Source organism: Galleria mellonella, unplaced genomic scaffold, assembly GCF_026898425.1.
Source record: "Galleria mellonella isolate WM207_F2 unplaced genomic scaffold, CSIRO_AGI_GalMel_v1 utg312, whole genome shotgun sequence".
NCBI lineage: Eukaryota > Metazoa > Arthropoda > Insecta > Lepidoptera > Pyralidae > Galleria > Galleria mellonella.
Genome location: NW_026442074.1, coordinates 832,057 through 854,576, shown reverse-complemented (window position 1 = coordinate 854,576; position 22,520 = coordinate 832,057). Strand labels below are relative to the sequence as shown.

At 36.6% G+C, this 22,520-nt stretch overlaps 1 protein-coding gene and 1 long non-coding RNA gene across 2 annotated transcripts in view; one reads left to right on the top strand and one right to left on the bottom strand.

Annotated features, from left to right (window-relative positions):
- Positions 1–6,972: 6,972 nt before the first annotated feature.
- Positions 6,973–22,520, bottom strand: part of LOC113516331 (glucose dehydrogenase [FAD, quinone]) — a 54,696-nt gene continuing 39,148 nt past the window's right edge. The window contains exons 3-11 of the mRNA XM_031908427.2: positions 18,011–18,131; positions 16,890–17,035; positions 13,141–13,399; positions 12,067–12,328; positions 10,861–11,096; positions 9,385–9,628; positions 8,367–8,631; positions 7,944–8,084; positions 6,973–7,107 (exon numbers count right to left, since the gene is read on the bottom strand). Coding sequence (XP_031764287.1) covers positions 7,015–7,107; positions 7,944–8,084; positions 8,367–8,631; positions 9,385–9,628; positions 10,861–11,096; positions 12,067–12,328; positions 13,141–13,399; positions 16,890–17,035; positions 18,011–18,131 — 1,767 coding nt within the window. The 3' untranslated portion in view covers positions 6,973–7,014. The remainder of the gene's footprint in view (positions 7,108–7,943; positions 8,085–8,366; positions 8,632–9,384; positions 9,629–10,860; positions 11,097–12,066; positions 12,329–13,140; positions 13,400–16,889; positions 17,036–18,010; positions 18,132–22,520) is intronic.
- LOC128200933 (uncharacterized) lies at positions 15,964–17,039 on the top strand. Its single transcript, XR_008252966.1, has 3 exons — positions 15,964–16,055; positions 16,298–16,428; positions 16,901–17,039. It is a non-coding gene; the product is annotated as an uncharacterized LOC128200933 (long non-coding RNA).

The following is a 22,520-nucleotide window of genomic DNA, read 5'->3' as shown; positions in this document are numbered from 1 at the left end:
CTCCATTTTTTCACCTACTTAAAAACCACTATTACATCAAATTAAATTAACAAATTATTGTGAGCGTTATTAGCGGAGATTAAACATTAATTCTAAACGAGCCTCTACATAATGCCCCCATTTTTTTCTGGGTCTCTTACCTCCTCTAGGGCTGCTTCGCCCACATGGGGGCGTCATCGCCCACTTTGGGCAAGGCTGCTGTAATTGGATATCTAAAGGAAAGATCTGTATCCATATTATTTTTAAAGCTTATGGTATTTTTTTTACCGGTATATGTATGTATGTATAATGACAATTTTATGAATTTACTATGTTTGTCGTTTCCATCAATGGTATAATATATTTATATATATTTCGGTTACTTTTTGGTTGATATTAATGTTTTTTTTTTTATATTAAATTATATATTTTGACACATTAAATATTAAATCTTTAATATATTTTGGGTAGGTAACTTAAAATGTCTTTAAATGTAAGTAGTAGACGTCGGTATCCATATTCGCGGAACTAAATACTATTGCTCGATACTGCTTATTTAGCACATCACTATGAGACATAGTGAGAATCGATCACGCATTTAAGCCGCTCATGATTAAGGGTCCGGATTTGTTTCGAAACTAGTCCAGCATTGTCGACAAAAAAAACACGTAAGTCGATCCTGTTATGTTTGTAATAAAAAATAATGTGAAAAATTCTACATTTGAATTTGTTTGATACAGTTTATTTAGTTGTTAAATTTTTAAATTTCGAATTACCTACTTCAGTAAGATCTATATTTGAATATTTGAACTTTATCAGTTATTAGGAAGGTAAAGAGCATAGACTTATTCAGCCATGTTTACATGAAAATCGAAGTGATTAAAATATTTTTATCTTGAGTAATATGGCTGTTTAACTACGTAGGTATAATACGACGTTTTATATCATCTTTTGTACTTATTAAAGATCTTAGTACAAATAAAAAAAAAAAAAAAACTGGCACTAGCTAGGTCTATAAAAGGACATTAAAACATCTATGTCTAAATAAATGAAGTCTTGTTAAAAATAAAAGGCGTATAAAGTGAAATTTTATTATAAACATGTGTGGATTTTGGTAATATAAAATTTCAATTAAGCATTATTGATTAGCCGATTAATTAAGGATTATTTTGTTTAATTCCGCTATCATTAGTAAGCGTGCGACTGCCAACATTAGAAGATTAAATATTATTATAGTGGCAGCGGATTTAAACAAAGTAATTCAAATCAACTAACCAGTGATATGGACTTCTGCAAAATAACATTTAGTTCAGTATTAATGAAACATTATTACACCAACTGAACAATATTAAATAATTTAGAGAGAATTTTGTTTATAGATAAATATGTTTAATATAATTTTTTTTAGTAATATATTTAGTCAATGATTACTTGCCTAGTCATTGATTAATTACTCACTAGTTTATAACCGATATCAAAAATGGAAGAGGTTTTGTATGTATGCATTTTTTATTGTCTAATTCAATTTCATCAAGACTCATTTACAGGGTCCCATTGTTAATTTTTCTAAATGTTAATGTGGGATTTTTGTTAAAAATTAAATAGGTATATAGGTAAGACTGCTAGTTTTTAAACTACGACTATGGTGCTATGGTAAAGGAAACCTCTATTATTTTAATTCTAAAACAGATTTTCGATGGGAAATCAATGGTATCAAAGCATAGTAGTATTACAGGAATCGATTCTGTGGTATCATTCTCTAACCTCTATCTCATCTTTAAAACAATTTGATAATACAGTGAAAATTTTAAGAAGTTTTGTTCGTATCGGTCCTTAGAATGGTTCACAGAATCGAGCTTAATGTCTAATATCTACCAAGGCACGAGTTTGTTTAAAATCTATGCAACTATTGAATTTGATAATTTTAGACTGTAAAGGATATTTGTTATACTTATCCATATTTTTCATAGACATTGTTGATAGGTGGTTGCATAGATTCATTTTCGAGTGTCGTCAATTTAAGGACAGTGCCGACTCTTGATGCAATGATTTTGTACTGTGGCTTTAGCTATAGGCGAAATTTACAATGTTGAAACAACATTGAAAAAGAAGTAATCAAGCTTGTTAATTTGTTTGCATTTGGTACATATTTTATATTACGTGATATTTTAATGTTGATTGAGAACTGACGTTAAATTGAACTGATGATTTAAGTAATACACTTAATGTAGTAACAATTTTGGTCAGGTTTTTTTTTGTGTGTGTTTTTAATGGTGTTTATGTATGTTCACCATTTCCGATGTGTTATTATTAATAATAATAATAATTAATGAACTGAACTTGTTAAGTATTTATAAACGGAATATGCAAGTTAAAATAAATCATACTTATTTTCATTAGTATTTGTTTTTTTTTTTTTTTATTACGATTTCAACTTACATTTATGATTGCTGAATGTATTGTGTGTATGTGAAAGTTGCCTTTTTAATCGTTTGTCTGTCATTCAAATTTAGTGTTATTTTTTTATACAACTTAGAATGGCAAACAAGCTGACGGCGCACCTGATGGAAAGTGGTAACCGTCGCCTATAGACATGAGCAGTGCCATGGACATAACAGAGTATACTGTTTCGCCCATGATACCCCCCATGTGTTGCCATTCCTTTGGACTCGGATATTATTCCTCTGTACCCAGTAAATTCACTGTCATTACCCACCCTTTAAACCGAAACACAACCATGCAAACAACTGCTTCACGGTAGAAACACGAATGGGACAGAGGTATCCAAGCAATCGACTATTGTACAAAGTCTTCCTCTGGGAATATGTAAAATTTTCGCTATTTTTGGCAACTGCAGTTCCATAGAATTTTAGAGCTGTCACTTGCACACATTTACAATAGACGCATACTAGTGTAACCATTACCTCGTCTCGTTGTTGCGATTGCATAGACAGTCTGTGTGTCTGTTTGTCTATGATTGCACCGTACCAATCATCCATTGCTGTGTAGTTCTTCCACATATTACGACATACGACACAAGGTACGAACCACTCCTTGGAATACTGTGGTCAGTGAAGATAAAAATGATCTTTTATAAGACAAGTCATCATCATTGCCTTGCCTTTTCTCATTTATTTGAGGTCAGTACAGTATGTACAAGTACAGTCCATCGAATATCGTATCAGAGCTCACTTTTTTAACCGACTTCAAAAAAGAAAAAGCTTCTCGATTCAAATGTATTTTTTTATGTTTGCTACCTCATAACTCCGTCATTTGTGAATCAATTTGGAAAATTCTTTTTTATCTGAAAGGATATGCTTACAGATTTGTTTCACAGACATTTGATCGAAATCCGTTCAGTATTTTTATTTTGTAAATTTAACTGGCTTTTCCACAATTAGTTACTTCTTGGCGAAACACAATTTTAAATTGTTATACATATCACCATTAACCCTTCTTTGCATAATGGTGGAAATTCATCCCAACCATCTGGACGAGTGGCGCTCCTCCACCGTGCGTTTTTCAAGGCATTTTCTTCCACGCACAACCACTTTGAAATCAACTTCCAGCAGCAGTATTTCCGAACCGATACGACAACATAACCTTCAAGAAAAGAGCATATTCCTTTTTAAAAGGCCGGCAGCACACCTGCAATGCCGTTGGTGTTGTGGGTGATCATGGGCGGCGGTAGTTACTTACCATCAGGTGAGCCGCATGATAGTATGACCCTGCGTTGTAAAAAAAAAAATTCCATCATAACATTGAATGCCCAAAATTATTTAAAAGAATATGTTCACTTCAAGTTGATCGTGTCTGGATACCTTTATAATGTCCATTGTAGAAAAAGAAAACAGCTGTCAAATTTATTTTTTTTAACCATTTTTCCTTGATTTTGAACATGAATTATATCACCTTGATTTATTTCACCAATAAAAAAAAATAATGCAAAGAAGGGTTTACACAGCCAATCCACTTTTCCTCTATTAGTCCACTATCTATACATCCATTCACTTTTATCTATTTAACACCTGTTTTTAAGGACGACATAGGACAAAATATAAAGGAAAAAAAAAATTAAAAATTCTCTCAATGTAAGTAAAAACAATAAATTATTTCGCATAGAAAAATATATTAAAAGAAAACATTATTAGTAAACAGTATGGCCTAGTATAAAATACAATCGTATGAATCACAATAGTAGATCCATTAACAATTCTTATTTAAGGCAAGTTGCGCGAATAAAACAATATTTAGGGCCTGCGGAGAGAAGGGACTTTTGTTGGCGTAAAAATTTCCTATTGTATCCAATACGAAGGTCTTATTTTGACGGGCAATAAGTTCAAATTACTACACCACTAATACCATGTGGTCAAATTTTCTGTTGTATCCAATACGAAGGTCTTATTTTGATAGGCAAAAAGTTCAAATTACCGTGCCCATATCACTTGTTCTATACGGTCCTGTTATTGGACTACCGAGCCTGACTTTGCTTTTAATTATTTTTTAACCGACTTTATAAAGGAGAAGGTTTTGATTTCGGTTGTATTTTTTATGTTTGTTACTTCATGATTCCGTCAGTTGTAAACCGTGTTGGAAAATGCTTTATATTTACTTTTAAAGATTAAGAAATGTGTTTACAATTTATAAAATAGAAATATCGTGAAATTATAAAACTAAAATGGGTTTAGAGAAATGATACCTCAAAATTAACCCGAATGCAGTTTTTTATAGGGGAAAGAATTATTAAAATCGGTTAAGTATATTTCGAGGTTACTATATAAACAAAACATCTTTTTTTTTAATATAATATTAGTTTAGAATATTAAATTACTTAAATGAATTTGTTAGTATTATGAAAATCAACTTAAAAAATGTAGCAGGCTCTCGAGTTGGTTATATTTTTTTATATTTGTCATAACTGTGTCATTTATAAACCGATTTGGATTTTTTTTTTATCTGAAAGGATATACTTACAAATGGATATTATAGGAATTTTATCAAGATTTATTAGTAGTTTAGTTTCCAAATCAATTGTATGAGATGGGTCGAACTTAGTAATCCTCTATAGAGACATAATGGAACTAGTGACAAAAATAACATTATATCCTCATTTTTCTCATACGATCATTGGCATAAAATACACTTATGAGCCCCATCATGAGACTTTTCCCAAGAGACTACAGCATGGGGTTCTTCAAAAGGGGTGTAAAGTGGTTTCTTCAGGGTCGGCAACGCACGCGTAATACTTCTGGTATTGCAGGTGTTCATAGGCTACGGTAAGCACTTACCATCAGGTGGGCCGTATGCTTGTTTGACACCTCAGTGATATAAAAAAAATTAATCAATGGGATTATTGGAATTAACCCAAAACACTGAGGATCGTCCCTCATCTTCGCAGGCCCATAGAGTATCATTAACAATGTACACTAGATGGAGTATACAACAGGGAACTATACATACTTACAACACTAATTTGTACAAAATAAACATATACATATGTTGTACTAATATACAAATAAAAAAGACGAGAAATAACTAATCGAATGTAACGGTATTTTGAGGCTAAGATTATTTTAAACTAGATAAGTCAGGGCCGTAGCTAGACCCAAGTTTAAGGTAGGGCATTGCCCTTCAATGTCCCCTTCCCTAAGCTACGGCCACGACTTAAGTACATAGGTGAAGTTATCAAAACAGTATACTCACGGTTGCATAGTAACTGGGGTAGTCAGAGGTAGTTTTAGACAATGCAACTGTCTTAGAGTACGTGTATACTGTATTAATTTATTTGCCACGCAATATACCAAAGGGAAAGCAATTTTCAAATTTAGGTTCAGAATGATTAACATAGCATGCCTCTGATTAGTTCTAAGCAAAGAGATTTGGCAGTGCGGTCCCGGTATAGAATGGGCCATTCTTTTTTTTCTCGTAGGTCTCGTAAGAGGCGACTAAAGGAACTTAATTGTCGAAGGATAGCCAGCAGCGTCCCTCTTAAAATATTACCAAAGTATAACTGTGGTTTCTAACCCGTCTGCCAAGTGTAGCAACTACTGGCAAAACTCAAGTGGGAGGCCTAAGTTGAGCAGTGGACAGTTAACAGCGGTATCTTTATAATTATGAAAGAAATTTAAAGCTATAATAATTTGAAATCTATTCTTTTAAGACTTTAAATAGCATAGTATTAGAGTTAAATCAATAGATTTAGGTTCCTAATGTTTACCTTCAGTTAGTATGGACTTATTTTTAAAAGACAACTGAAAACAAATCCTACATATAGTTAAAATGCTTATCGTAAACCTGTGGAATCCCTCGAGTAGGTTTCTAGGTGTCCCATATCTATAGATATTCTTCATTTATACTTTAATCTGTCTATGCTATTTAAGAGCTGTGCACTTGTCGGTGAAGCTCTTGTTGCTCACTACGATTTTCAGCGAGTCTCTTCACCTCTTGATACGACACGACACTCCTTCCTTGATCTGTCTGATGTAACTATGTCTCGGTCTCCCTCTTTCCCTCCTTCCTTCTATTATAATGTTCATAAATTCGTCGTGTCGTATCATTTACACTTATAAACTATAAAACAAGTATTTGAATTTAATGACCTAAATTAATGATCTAATGTGTATTTCACCTTGAAAATACCTTTCTTACCTTTCTTATACTTTCTGGAATTTACTAGAATGTTGTTCTGATTTCTAGATTATAGGTCTAATACCAAAACAATACAATCTATTCGTTGATAGACAGATATTTTCTATATAAATAACTCTATTGACCTTAATTTACTTATGAACAATAAATAAGTGCAGTACCTTACTTATAATACATGACAGCGTCCGCTTACAACCTATTTATAACTAAATATAATTAATTCTACATATAAAAGGTATACCAAAGTTTTTACATACAATTGTAATTTAGTTTATTCCTCAATTTTCCTGTTAAGCAGTAAGTAAATGTTCAATTAAACGGGGAAAATTTCTGCACGATGTAACATTAATGAAGCCTACAATAATATTGAGTCGGTGTACTGTTTTTTTACACCCATCGTTGCCATATGGCTTGAGGTTGCGTGTCACTCGCCTGCAGGACGTTGGAAATGCCACCGTGTCCACCCAGAGGGAATGGCGCCTGTAAAGTTGAAAAATTTCAATCATTATTGGTCATTATTATTTCAATCCCTTTGGCCAGAATATCAGTGCTTTGCTCTTTTGAGGGCGAAGCAATAAACTGAGTTGTGGCCATTTTGTATTGCTATGGCACACTTACAAACGAAAATTGTATTTAGCTTTATGTATTTTTTTTTTCATCATTTATGTTATTTCGCTTTTTTTCTTTTTGTATATGTATGTTGTAATTTGTGTGCTGTAAGTAAGTAATGCAAATAAACTATCTATCTATCTATTTTTTTATAAATAGGGTAGTAAATGGAAATCATATATGCGGTGTTTCTAACTTGTTTTTGCACGATTTTGGATTTGATTCCCGCACAATATTTTGGCTGACAACACTAAGTTGTTCGATATTTTTATAATGGCAACAATTTGTCTCTCTCTCTCTCGTTACAATAAACGTGGATCACAGCTAAAATACGTCTCCGTGTTTTATTTCTTAATTTCCACAGTCTAATAGATTCCTATATAGTAAAAACATTGGTGTGCCGTCTGGCCCTGGTTTAGAATAGGCCACCCCTTCCTTTCTCGTGGGTGTCGTAAGAGGCGACTAAGGAAAGGCGAGGGATGGTCAGAAATGTCTCTTTTAAAACTTCTCCAAAGCTTAACTGCGGTCATAACTAACGGTCTTCAGCCACCTGCATCCACTGACTCTCTGCAATGTATTTGAGGTCGTCATAGGGGTCGTCCTATATTGCGTTTGCTCGTATGGGGTCCCCACTCAAAAACCTTTCTTCTATTTGATGGATAGTTTGCCAAAAATTTAACCGAAAGAAACAAATGAACAAATCATACCAGCGTCGATCCCAGCCAACGCTGCTTTATAAAATCAGCAGCACGTTCGCCAATCATGATGGCGGGCGCGTTAGTGTTGCCAGAAACCACTGATGGCATTATACTCGCATCGGCCACGCGCAGCCGGTCGACGCCTTGTACCTTAAATAAATATTTTAAAAATTATGCAAACTGGAATGGATGAAGCAAGCTGACAGTCCACTTGATAGAAAGTGGTAACCATCGTCTATAGGGGGAAAGGGATAGTTAGTATTGAGGATCTAATAGTCCCATTGCTAGCAATATGCCCATCAGGTCGACATCCACGCGGTTCCTCCTGGAAATCATCTTGATGAACTCTTTATGAATTCGAAAAAATAATATACCGGAACAGTAGGTCATCTATTTTTTTAAAGGTGGAATCATATTTATAAATTGCAATACCTGCAGTAGATTATCTACAACAGCAGTTGGATCCCCACGTGGTCCCATCTTGCAGGAGCCGGCCTGGTGGTTCTCTGGAGCAGTCTGCATCCTCACAGCGCACTCCCAGTACGCGTCACATCCAAATTTGATCTTCTCACAACCAGCCACCGGAGTCTTGTCCAATTTTACACCGTACCGCTTCAAGGCTTTCGTTTCAGAGAGTTTAATGGCAAATTTGATGCCTTCAATTAGAGTTTTCACGTCGTCTGCATGAGTTAGGTAGCTGGAATTAGGAGAAACTTGCATATATATAAATATTTGATATTTAAAACTTCCATAATGTAGTTGCAATCGATTTCAAGTTGAGACATTTTGCAGATAAGATGACGACTTTGTACAAAGTCGATTGCTTTGGCACCTCTGTCCCATTCGTGTTTCTGCCGTGAAGCAGTTGTGTTTGGATGACTGTGTTTCGGTTTGAAGTGTGGGATATGGCTTGAATTTACTGGGTTCAGAAGAATAACATCCGAGTCCTCAGGAATGGCAACGCATGGGGGGTATCATGGGCGAAACAGTGTACTCTGTTATGTGCATGGTACTGCTCATGTCTATAGGCGACGGTTACCACTTTCCATCAGGTGGGCCGTCAGCTTGTTTGCCATTCTAAGTTGTTAGAAAAAAAAAGACTGTGATTGTGAAAGTAACTATAGTTTAATTTTAATCGGTGCATTAATCATCGTAACCAGTTTTTGGAGATTATTCTATATTTATATTACTACATTCTACTACATAAATTGCCGTGTGATTCCGGCATAGAACACGCCACTCCTTCTTTTCTCGTGGGTGTTGTAAAAGGCGACTAAGGAAAGTTGAGGGATGGGACTTCTTAAAATATCTTCAAAGCCTTACTGCCAATTCGCCTGCCAAGCGTAGTAACTACTGGTAAATCTTAATTTAACAATTCTGATATAAAGATAATAACAAAAAAGGTACGTAGATAAGTAAGGTACATGATGGCAATAATTGTGAAACATACTTAGCGTATATTTTGGGATAATCGAACGGATTAGCAGACGCTATCTCCAGTCTGCCCCTGCTTTTAGGATGCAGCACGGTAGGTATTATCTGTATTGTCCTGGAGCCGTTGTCTAATCGTTCTCCAACCATGCCGGTTTTCGCGCAGTCGGCGAGGAAACCACCGAAAAATAGTTGAATATCCGGATTGTCTTCCGCTGGGTTCGCATACTTCGTGTTGATAAAAGCTGTCACTTCAGATATGCCTGAAAGTTAGAAATAGTCTATTTAGAGGTATACCAAGTTAACTGCCGTTTTCGACGGTCCTTTTAATTGAATTGAGTTTTGTTAAAAAATTCCCTTTAAAAATCGAAATTAATGACTGGACATAATTCAACCCAAACTAATTCAATAATTAAACCTGAATTCATGTCAGAAGGATGCCACCATATCCTTGAATTTAGGTTTAATTTAAGAATGAATTTAGGTTTGATTATTATTAAAGAAAGTAACATAAATTCTGGGGCGGACTTGGTCGGAAGGGACTGATTACAAACTCTGTAGCGGAGACTAGATGATGGTAATTGCACCAGTTGGTAGCGGCACCGCAAGTCCCGCAAGCCAGGCTTATGGGAGCCCACACAGGCTGGGGCTTTGCTGGCAAATGCCACTTCGACTATATGGTTAGTCCCACGCTGCATAAATTAATAGTATCTGTACTTATTTGTTTAAAATAAGTCCAGATTCATTCGACAGGATAATAAGTGGGATCGGGAGCACAGAGAATGTAATATAATACTATGCCAGGGGAAACTTAATGATTATGTCGACCGTGTTATATTTGAGGGAAGAGTCAAGAGTCTCTGGAACAGTTTAGCATGAAACGACTTATGAAAATGTATGAAATATTCTTTGAAGTACAAAGCGACGGCGGTCGATTAATTACGAATCACGATTCATTTCCTGCCGTGTACTCGTATCGTAAAATGTGGAACAAATTACCAGTAGCGGCATTTTTTAATAAATACGACATGGGGATCTTCAAGAAAAGAATGTACATCTTTTCAGAAAGCTGACAATGCATTATTGACTCCACTGGTGTCGTTAGTTTCCATGAGCTGAGGTGATCACTTACCAGGTGAATCGCATGCTCGTTTATCACTCTTTCACATAAAAAATTTTGGATTTAAATGTAAAAGATTGACAAAAGTTTTCGGTTATTCTTCAAGTTTGCTTGATTGTTCTTCTCAATATTTATAATAAGTAGATTTGTTTCAGGAAAAGTATACTTAGTATAGTCCAGAACTTAATATCGAGTATACTAAAAAATAATTACAGGAAGTAAGCAAAGTACGGTATCGAAATTGAGAACATAGGTTAAAACCGAATTCGGAACACTCTCGAGTCGGACAGAAGAAAGATATGGGATCGTATCCCCTACGACCGTGGATATTTTAAATTATCTATTGATAATATTAGGTAGACTGTTTAAAGTTACCAGTGCCAGACATGAGTCCGTCTCTGAAGAGCAGATATTCCATAGCAGTCGCCCAGTTGAGGGCAGCTGTGTTGTTATCGTTCACTTGGAAGTTGAGGAAGTGAGCCACGTGGTTGTGGAGATTGTGACCAACGGCCGGCAGACGGTGGATCGTCTTGACTCCAGCCCGGGATAGTACTTCAGGATCACCGATGCCGCTGAGTTGGAGAATTTGTGGCGACGCTACTGCTCCAGCGCTGGAAAAGAAGATGCCCAATGATGATTTTATTAAAATTTCAACACAATTTGAGTATCTGTAATAATCAAATAAATAAATAAATATTCGGGTTTTTGTGACACTTAGAAAGGCAAATAAGTTGACGGCTCACTGCCAATGGTTAAAATCCATTCTGATCGTGGTCAAATTAGAAAAATTGGTTTCGTAAATATAGGCCTGCCTATAATGCGTCACATGGGTCATCAAATATTTTATTTTTTATGTATACGGTTTTACGTTTTAGTTTATAATAGCACTTTTTCTTCTTGAGCTTTTTTTTTGGATTTTATGACCTTTATTAACGCGTATTAAATTCATTTTGCGTGCTAAAATGTTTACACGAACACAATATCAGTATCGCCGTGTGATTCCGACATAGAATAGGCCACCCTTTCCTTTTCCGTGGGTGTCGTAAGAGATGATTAAGGGATGGGAAACAGCGTCCCTCTTAAAACATCTCTAAAGTCTTGGCCGTTTGCCAAGCGTGGCAATTACTGGCAAAACCTCTCTAGACGGAGGTTATGTTCAGCAGTTGACAGTTAAAGGCTGACATGATGATTATCAATATTAAAAAAAAAACATTGTTTGATATACAAATTTGGAATCTGGTGGTCTGCCATGAAATGAAATTCCGAATTTTCGCGCTCAATTTCGTCTTTTTGTTCGTACCGAAATCGACCCAGTGAATGGAGCTTAACATTTCGTTCATCATAAATCCTATCCCAATAGAGCAGAGGAACGATATTTTAACATTTTTAATAATTTTAAACGGCACGTATTGTGTAATTTTAACATTAAATTTCTGTTTCGTTCGTCCCCGAAATTTCGGAAAATGTTTCATGGTAGGCCTTCTGTAACTGGTGTATGTTTTATGGTATAAATATACTTTATTTAGATATAAGCTGTAAAATCTGGCCGCGGTAATAAAGTAAATAAAAACATATGTTTACCTTAAAACAATTTCGTTGTTAGCAAAAATAACTTCGGTCCCACCAAAACTGTTCCTGACCTCGACGGCGTACGCTTGCCTGTTGGTCTGATTGATGAGGATCTTGGTGACGGTGGCGTTTAGCATAATGTGCAGGTTGGGACGGTGCTTGGCTGGTCGCAGGAAGGCGCGGGCGACGCTCAGCCTGGACCCGTTGCGGTTGGTGGTCTGGGCGATCGCGAAGCCAGTGTGGTGTTCGCCGTTGAGGTCTATAGCTCTATATCCTGGAAACACAAAGTTGACCTATAACAACTTCTATCATCATCATCATCATCATCATCATTTCAGTCATTATCCGTCCACTGCTGGACATAGGATTTCTCCATATACTGCCCACAATCTCTATAATTGATAGAAAAATTTAATAAAATTCCTCTGGTTGCTTATGGGTGGTAGTTACAAAACTGTTAACTGTCCACTGCTTAACATAGTCTCCCTCATAAAGGGGTTTTGTCAGTAGTTGCCACGTTTGGCAAACGGGTTGGCAATCGCAATTTAGCTTTTGGTGATGTTTTAAGAGGAACGCTGCTGCCCATCCCTCGATTATAAGCTCTCTTAGTCGTCTTTTACGAATCCACAGGAAAGAAAGGGTGGCGGTAATTACTTGCTATTGGGAAGGTACGTCACAATCTGCAAACTGGCCTGCTTTCATTCTCATCTATCATCTGTCAATGGTGCCTCATCACCAGAGGGAGACTTCGTATAAAAGTCGTTTGCTTGGGTAGCTCTGTACCATTCGTGTTTCTACCGTGAAGCGGTTGTGTTTGCATGGCTGTGTTTCGGTTTGAAGGGTGAGATATGGCAGTGCATTTGCAGGGTACAGAGGGACACCTTAGTCCTTAGGAATGGCAACACATGGGAGGTACCATGGGCGAAACAGTATACTCTGTTATGTCCATGGTACTGCTCATGTCTATAGGCGACGGTTACCACTTTCCATCAGGGCCGTCAGCTTGTTTGCCATTCTAAGTTGCATATATAAAAGAAGTTATTGTTTGTTTGATGAAGTTTAATGCTGGTATTAGTTCTAACTCACCCAATTCTTCACCAGCCTTCACGATACTGGAGCTCAACGGGGGATGGTACGGAAACTGTGACACGGTCAGGGGGCCACCAGTCGCGTGGTACCCCTTGTCCATCTCTTCCACCTGTTTGTTGTCCTCCGACTTGAGGAAGTACGGAAGCACCTCTTCGTATGACCAGCCCTCGTTGCCAGCTTCCGCCCAGCTGTCGTAGTCCCTTCGAGAACCTCGCATGTACATCATTCCATTCATCACAGACGTACCACCCAGTACCTGGAAATGAAATTGTATTCATCAGATATTGTGTCAAATGAGAGATGAAAGGATACAGTTGGTATTTGGTTCTGTCTTAGATTATATAGATAGAGCATTGAGACTCAAACACGAGTCAACTTTTTATCAGCTTATTGTCAAATTAGCTGACTCGTTTTTTTTAACAGTGTTCTGTATATTTACACACATAATGTATCTTGACGTATTATTTATTAAATAAAATGAGTGTTTACGCATTAAAAAGATGCAGAAATTATAAGACAAAATAAATATAAACGTTATAAAGGTATCACTCGTAATTATTTATCACGCGAAATTGTATGAATAAGTTGACCCGCTTTTCTCGAAGCATTTGTATGGGGACACTCTATTTATATACATAATCTAAGGGTTCTACCAACCTACCAAGGGATGTAGTGTGTAGATAGTTTTTTTTATACCACAAAGGTGGCAAAGAGGTATATAATAATATGTATTATGGTAAATGGTTACTGTAGCTTGTAAACGCCTGTCCCCTTGCCTATTCTGAATAAACCTTAATACGCCTCTTTGGACGAACTCTATACAAGTGGAAAGCAATTTCATGTATGCAATAAATTCTATTTAACTTCACGCCTTCATCAATAGATAAGATCAACGGTTTTTTGAGGAAGGATTTTTTTTAATGGGTGATAATGTAAAGGTAACTCCGCCTGCGCTATCGGTATGCGTTGGCGGGACACTAGTGTGGGATGACAGATGGCCATGAAAGCAGGTCAGTTAGCCGTTCATGACGAATTCCACTAGAATTAACCACAATGGTTTCCAGGTTGAACCGCGTGGAGGTCGACTTGATAGGGTGTATTGCTAGCAATGGGTCAATTAGACTCCGTTACTAACGATCCCTTTTCCTCCTTTGTGGAAGGGTTAGTAATCACAATTTACTTATTATTTGTAAGTTAATAGCTCTTATTGAGTCAGTTTAGCTTTTTAGTTTTTTTAGCTTTAATTGAATAAAATTGAATTTACAGGGTACAGAGGAATAACATCTGAGTCCTCAGGAATGGCAACGCATGGTGGGTATCATGGACGAAACAGTATACTCTGTTATGTCCATGGTACTGCTCATGTCTATAGGCGACGATTACCACTTTCAATTCGGAGGACCGTCAGCTTGTCTGCCATTATAAGTTGTATAAAAAAAAAGACAAAATGAAAAATTTAACAATAACTGATTTTTAAGGGATTTCAAAAAGGAAGATTTTATAATTTAATTTATATTTTTTTGTTAATATATTTAACTGATTTTGAACATTATTTTAATCAATAGTGATCGATAAACTTTACATATGTTACAGACTAAAATGTAATTCAAATCAGACACTCACAACGAGAATCGAATTTTAACTTAGTCTACTGGGGGGGAAAGGGATTGTTAGTAATGGAGACTGAGAATCCCATTGCTAGCAATATACCCAACCAGGTCGACCTGCTCGCGGTTGCGCCTGGAAACTATCATGGTCAATTCCTGATGAATTCATCATGATGGGCTAACTGGCCTGTTTTCATTCTCATCGATCACCCTTCACTGGTGCTCCGCCAGCGTATCCCGTTAGCGCAGGCGGGGTTACCATACCATTTTCACCCATCAAAAAAAAACTTAGTCTACTGGTTAAGTAAGCACTCGAATTGCAATTTTGGGTTCGTTTGTTTATTTGGGTTGATGATTACACGTATTACGAAAACTAAAGAAAAAAAAGTAAATCTTAAATCTTTACTTACTATTTAATTATCATTGTTTTAGAGTCTGAGATTATTTCAACAAAATCTATTTACTCCTTTATTAAGCTGTATTGAAATAGACTGTAATGTCGTAATTAATTTTGTTTTTGTTTATTGGGAAATATGGCGCTTTATATATTTATACTGGAGGTCAGCCAGTGGTCGAAATTCGAACATAACATGTATTGTAATAAATGAATTTATTATGGTTATGTTTGACATTCAGTCAGACTATAGACAGACATATTTGACATTATTTTACCATATATGATTGCTTTACGCTTCAACATATCTGATGGGAAGGCTATAGACAAATAATATTAATCTATTGTCAATTCGACCACACACTTTAACAATAAACAAAAGAGTATATACACGTGTGTGTACCAAATACACGGTAGTGTGTGTATTGTTTTTTTTTTTATTTATTTAATTTAATGTATTTTGTATGCACAATTAAAAAAAATTTGGCATTCTGCACTCCTTCTCTATGTAAAATATAAGTGTGCCAAATTTTATACTCATCCGATTGATCCGATTGCGTAATTGAAAATCGTGCAAAGAAAGAAAGAAATATTTCTCTAGTGTTTAATTTCACATATAATACACATAAAAAAACAATTAATAATAAACAAAAATAAAAAAAAAAAGTACTAAAATGGTAAAAGTACTAAAATCTTCGTAGAAAGGTGTACAAAGTTTTTGCCTTCACGTATTAATATGGTTTCGATTAATTTACGTTATGACGAGAGCTAGGTTGACATTTCTAAAACGAGTAAATTTAGTTGCAAGGATTTCTCAATCATGTCTAGAGTTGATATTTAAAATAATTTGTAATTATAATAGTTTATTTACCAAGGCCAGTAAACAGTTCGTTAGTATATTAAATTAACTGGTAAGTTAACGGCTTTCGCTGGCTAATTTCATTTATGTTTAGTAAATGTTATGTGATATTGTGCATAACATAAAATGGGCCACTCCTTCTTTTTCCGTGGGTGTCGTAAAAGCGACTAAGGGAACTTAATAGTCGAGAAATGGGTGCTCCTAGTTTTCGACCATTAAGTTGTAGTAACAATAAGTATTGTATGTATTGGGAGATAAGAGATCGTTAGTATTGTGGTGTATATACTTTTTCAGGTCGACCTCCACGTGGTTTTTACTGGAAACTATCCTGCTTAATTCTTGTTGAATTCTTCATGATGGGCCGACTGATTTTTCTTCATCCTCATCTATCACTGGTATCCCGTCAGCTTATACCGGTAGCATAGGTGAGGTTATCATTCCATTTTCATGCATTAAATAAAAACATGCATGTATTTTATTATATGTATTACAAATGTCAAATCCGTACATTTTTATTTATTTTATAAGTTAGGTAGCGGTTAAATACAATAAATAAATAAATAATACATAATAAAATACCCAAAACAGACATCAGTTTGTGTAACTGTTATTGTACACCTTCACGACCTTCCGCGACCCTCTTTGTGGACCTCCAAGGGGGTCGCGAGTCACATTTTCAAAAACATTGCACTACACTATGGATAAACTATGTAAACGTTTTATTTGTCGTTTATAAAGTTTCTTCAGTAAAAAATGACGTCATAACTAAATGAAAAAAAAAAAACAACTAAAGCTTTTTAGTATTGGCGGTGAAAAAGCAGCCGAATTAAGAATCTCTTTCATTTTTAAGTCGATGGAACAAGAAGTATAATCAATATAAACTTACTTTTCCTCTAGGCCAGTAGCACTTTCTGTCCGTCTCGGCCAAACAAGCTGCCGGCTCGGATTCCGTGGTGTATCCCCAGTCTATGCTGGACCCGATGAAGTTCAGGAACATGGATGGCACTTGTGCACCGGTGGGTTCATCGAAACCTGTACAAGGATACATTTACTCGAGACTTTGTCCACGTGACCGGGATAATGTACTCTGACCGGGATAAATATATGTATGTTTCATTTTTTTTTTTTTTATACTAATCGACGATACATATATATAATGTAAAAATTTAATTATGTAGTTTATATAAGATTTATTAATATGATTGCTGTGCCCTTTCAGGGTTCATGTTTGTTTCTATACTTTTAGTAAATTAAGACCAATATTGTTACAACATGTAATAGCAATAAATAAATGAATAAATGAATAAATTGTTTCTGCCTACCATAATGGCAGACAGGCGTGACAGATATGTACTAATATATAATGTACCTATATAATATTTCTATGTTCATAGATACAGCATAGAATATTCGAAACTAATGTCATCATCATTATATCAGCCTTTAATAATCCACTGCTGAACAAATGCTTCCCCCTTGGGGGGTGTTGCCAGTAGTAGCCACGCTTGGCAGGCGGATTGGCAGCCGCAGTTAGGCTTTAGAGATGTTTTAAGAGGGACGCTGCTGTCTATCCCTCGACCTTTAAGGTCCCTTAGTTGTCTTTTACGACACTCACGGGAAAGGAAGGGGTGGCCTATTCTATGCCGGGACCACACGGCTGATAATTTATAGCCTATGTTATATATTGGCATTATATAATTTTTTATAGGTGAAATAATTTTTAAAATAGATTGATAAGTTTTTGAGTTTATCCATTAGAAACTAACAAACATACAAAAAGACAAATATTTTCTGTCTCTTATATTAGAATAGATAAAACATTCACTTTCACCAGAGGGAGACTTTGTACAAAAATCGATTGCTTGGGTACCTCTGTCCCATTCGTGTTTCAACCGTGAAGCAGTTGTGTTTGACCACTTTCCATCAGGTGGGCCGTCAGCTTGTTTGCCATTCTAAGTTGTATAAAAAAATAAAAAAAAAAAAAACATTAGGAAATAAATTGTTTACCTGCTTCGAGTAACAGGACCCTCCACTCAGGCACCTCGGAGAGCCTGGCAGCGACCACGGAGCCGGCTGACCCTCCCCCAACCACTATGAAGTCATACACCGAGTCCATATGGCGTCGGTACTGGAAAAATTATTTATTTATACTTTATTGTACACAAAGAATTACTAATATATAATATATATTAACTAAAGATGTACAACAGGCGAGCTTAACTCTGCAAGAGTTCTCTTCCAGCAAACCCTGAGTGGAAAGGAGCATTAATTACCAGCGAGCAGTGTGCGTACAGTAATAGGAGGAGACAGTATAGTTGTTTCTATTAAGAAATAATAAATATGTTGACATATATACAAAGTAAGTCATATAATTAAAACCAAAATACATACATATCTGTATACAATAACATGTATATATACAATAATACATATACATACACACACATACATACTCGTACATATATGAACATAAAATATCTCTTCACATACAAAACACGTACATATACCAGGGGTGTTAGTTGAAGTTTGCCGGTTTTACTAGTAGATGTCGCTAGCATTATGTATAAATTTCTATGATTTGGCATGTATGTCATTTTTTTCTATTGACATTAACCTACAAAAGTACGCAAGTCATATTCCGCCAAAATAATAGCGTCATATTTGTTTACCTCAGTGAATATGTCGAGTTTCGTTCCAAGTAAATCGCATTTGCGGCATTCGTTGCTTTTCTTATTTCATCAAAAGAAAAAAGCAGCTGTAGCTCATACATAGACATAATAAGTTTATGAGGACAGAAGATGCTCTTTTAATCTGCTCTTGAATCTATTCAGGGATTGACTTTCACGAATATGCAGTATGTAACAATGTTTTATATTAATTTACTAAATAAATTTACTGGTGGTTTTGTTCGTCTAAACGGGGAATCTTCACTGATCGGGATGAGGTCTATCTCTTTTTATAATACAGGGGGCAAACGAGCATGCGGCTCACCTGGTGGTAAGTGACTACCGCCGCCCATGATCACCCACAACACTAACGGCATTGCAGGTGTGCTGCCGGCCTTTTAAAAGGGAATATGCTCTTTTCTTGAAGGTTATGATGTCGTATCGGTTCGGTAATACTGCTGTTGGAAGTTGATTCCAAAGAGTGGTTGTGCGTGGAAGAAAGTGCATTGAAAAATGTCTATACCCTTTTCTTACTCAGTACATATGTACCAAATGTCACAGTGACAGGTTAAGCCGCTAAAAGGTAACAAATAAACAAACATACTTTCACAATTATCCTATAAGTAAGGATTAATTTTTATCCATGACTATGTTTGTGTAACGGGGATTAAAAGATGCCTATATATTACTTTCTAATATTATAAATGTGAAAGTAAATTTGTTTGTTACATTTGTTTTTTATACAACTTAGAATAGTAAACAAGCTGACGGCCCACCTGATGGAAAGTGGTAACCGTCGCCTATAGACATGAGCAGTACCATGGACATAACAGAGTATACTGTTTCACCCATGATACCCTCCATGCGTTACCATTCCTGAGGACTCAGGTGTTATTCCTCTGTACCCTGTAGTACGCCATATACATTATAGCGTCTTAACGACTTAATGGCTTAACGGCTATGAAATGTGGTATAAATGTATTACATGGGATGAAGATGGATAAGGCTTCTTTTTAATCCAGTCAGTAAATCTACCAGAGGGAGACTTTGTACAAAAGTCGATTGCTTAGGCACCTCTGTCCCATTCGTGTTTCAATCGTAAAACAGTTGTGTTTACATGGCTGTGTTTCGGTTTGAAGGATAGGATATGGCGTGAATTTACAGGGTACAGAGGAATTACAGCTGAGTCCTTAGGAATGGCAACGCATGGGGGGTATCATGGGCGAAACAGTATACTCTGTTATGTCCATGGTACTGCTCATGTCTATAGGCGACGGTTACCACTTTCCATCAGGTGGGCCGTCAGCTTGTTTGCCATTCTAAGTTGTATAAAGAAAAAAGATTCCAAATACATTGGGACGTTTGTTACTCAATCAAGGTCTCATCATCATCGTCATATCAGCCTCTAACTGTCCACTGCTGAATATAAGCTTCTCCTTGGGGTTTTTGCCAGTTGTTGTCACGCTTGGCAGGCGTATTGGCAACCGCAGTTAGGTTTTAGAGATGTTTTAAGACAGAGAGTTCGTCCTCATGTCCTACAGCCTCAATGGTCGCGTACTGCGCGGTTTCAGAGATGTTTTTTCCCACGAACACTCAGGTTGTGGAATGAGCTCCCTGCCGAGGTTTTCCAAGAGACTACAGCATAGGGTTCTTCAAAAGAAGAAGAGGTTTCTTCAGGGTCGGCAACGCACGCGTAATACCTCTGGTATTGCAGGTGTTCATAGGCTACGTTAACTGCTTACCATCAGGTGGGCCGTATGCATGTTTGCCATCTCAGTGGTAGAAAAAAAAACCTAGGTTTGACACAATTTCTTTCTAGAAAGTGCATAGTCACTAACTAGATACGGTAAGGATACGCGAATGTATGTACTAATATGTCGTGATATCATTATGCTTATCGGTGGCCAATCAGCGCACTTAATGGCGGCGTTGCAAGATCATCGACAACGCTTCCTAGAGAGATATTTACCAGACACACACACAATGACTATCATTACCAGGATGTGAAGTGAACGCACATCATTGTTCGTGGTTGTTTCCTAACTTTTTGCCAGGTAACTGTTTCCATACACGAGTATTAAGTATGGATGATTTAATTTCTTTTTGTTAAATTTCGTAAGGGATTAATTGTGAATAATAGGTGTAACGTAGGGAATTATGGTGTAACTAAAGAAGGTGATTTTTAGTAATTATTAGTAATTCTTATATCTAATAAATAAATCTATCTATCTATCAGAGGGAGACTTTGTATAAAAGTCAATTGCTTGGATACCTCTGTCCCATTCGTGTTTCAACCGTGAAGCAGTTGTGTTTGCATGGCTGTGATTCGGTTTGAAGGGTGGGATATGGTGTGAATTTACTTGTCATTATAATTTGTTTGTCATTCTAAGTTGAATAAAATAAAAATTATCACCCATTAAAAAAAATAGTCAGCTTAGAAACTCTGACACCAGATGGCGTCACCTTCACAGTTACAGCAGCACCATTTAAGCACTGCTAATTTCCTCACACAGATTTGATTCAATATCTGCTGGCCATTTGAATTTCGTGATGTTTATAAGCTCGAGACCGCAAACGTAGCCATAGTTAGGATTTCTCTGATGATTTCCATCTGTAATGACTGATAAATGCACCGCAATCGTGATTCCAAACTACGCGGAGACACGACCGCACTTTCAATTCAGGTTCAGTTTGTAATGAGGCAGGATTTCAGAGTGAATCTTGTTATCATTAAAGTATGGGCTAAATTGGTGTTTCCCAACGTGGAGCCTACGCCCCACAGGGGGGCAATTTGATAGCTAAGGGGGACAATTAAGAAATGGACTCGAAGCGATTTTAACCCTCTTGCTCCGGGCCATTTAAATGCAATGCTACGAGTAGATATCATCGGTGCTAAATTTAACAAAAAACTAAATTAAACAAATGCTGTAAATAGGGGTTAAAGGAATTGTTAGTAATGGAGACTGAGAATCCCATTGCTAGTAATATACCCAACCAGGTCGACCTCCTTGCGGTTCTCCCTGGAAACTATCATGGTTAATTCCTGATGAATTCATCATGATGGGCTAACTGGCCTGTTTTCATTCTCATCTATCACCTTTCACTGGTGCTCCGCCAGTGTATCCCGTTAGCCAGGCGGGGTTACTATACCATTTTCACCCATAAAAAAAAATGCTGTAAATATTTATTAGGTATATTTCGTTTTGTTCGTTTGATGTTACCAAAATATCAACTGGGCGAATAGAGTCGTCAAGTAAACTTTGACGGGAAAAATTATGTATGGGGCATAAAAATTTTAGAAATGTTCCTGTAGGGCATGGCACAAAAAAGATTGGGAAACACTGGTCTAAATAGTGCATGTTACTACCAAATATGGCCGCGTGGTCTCGGTATAGAATAGGCCACTCCTTCCTTTCCCGTGGGTGTCGTAAGAGGCGACTAAGGGAAGGCCAGGGATGGGCAGTAGCGTCCCTCTAAAACGCCTTTAAAGCCTAACTGCGGTTGCCAATCCGCCAGCTAAGCGTGGCAGACTGGCAAACCCCTTCAAGGGGAAGACCTATGCTATCAACAGTGGACAGTTAAAGGCTGATATGACGATGACGATGACTACTAAGTAGTGGTATGTTTTTTTGTGGGTGAAAATGTTATGGTAACCCCGCCTGCGCTAACGGGACACGCTGGCGGAGCACCAGTGAAGGGTGATAGATGAGAATGAAAACAGGCTAGTTAGTCCATCATGATGAATTCATCAGGAATTAACCATGACAGTTTCCAGGAGGAACCGCGTGGAGGTCGACTTGGTTTAGCTTATTGCTAGCAATGGGATTTTTAGTCTCTATTACTAACAATCC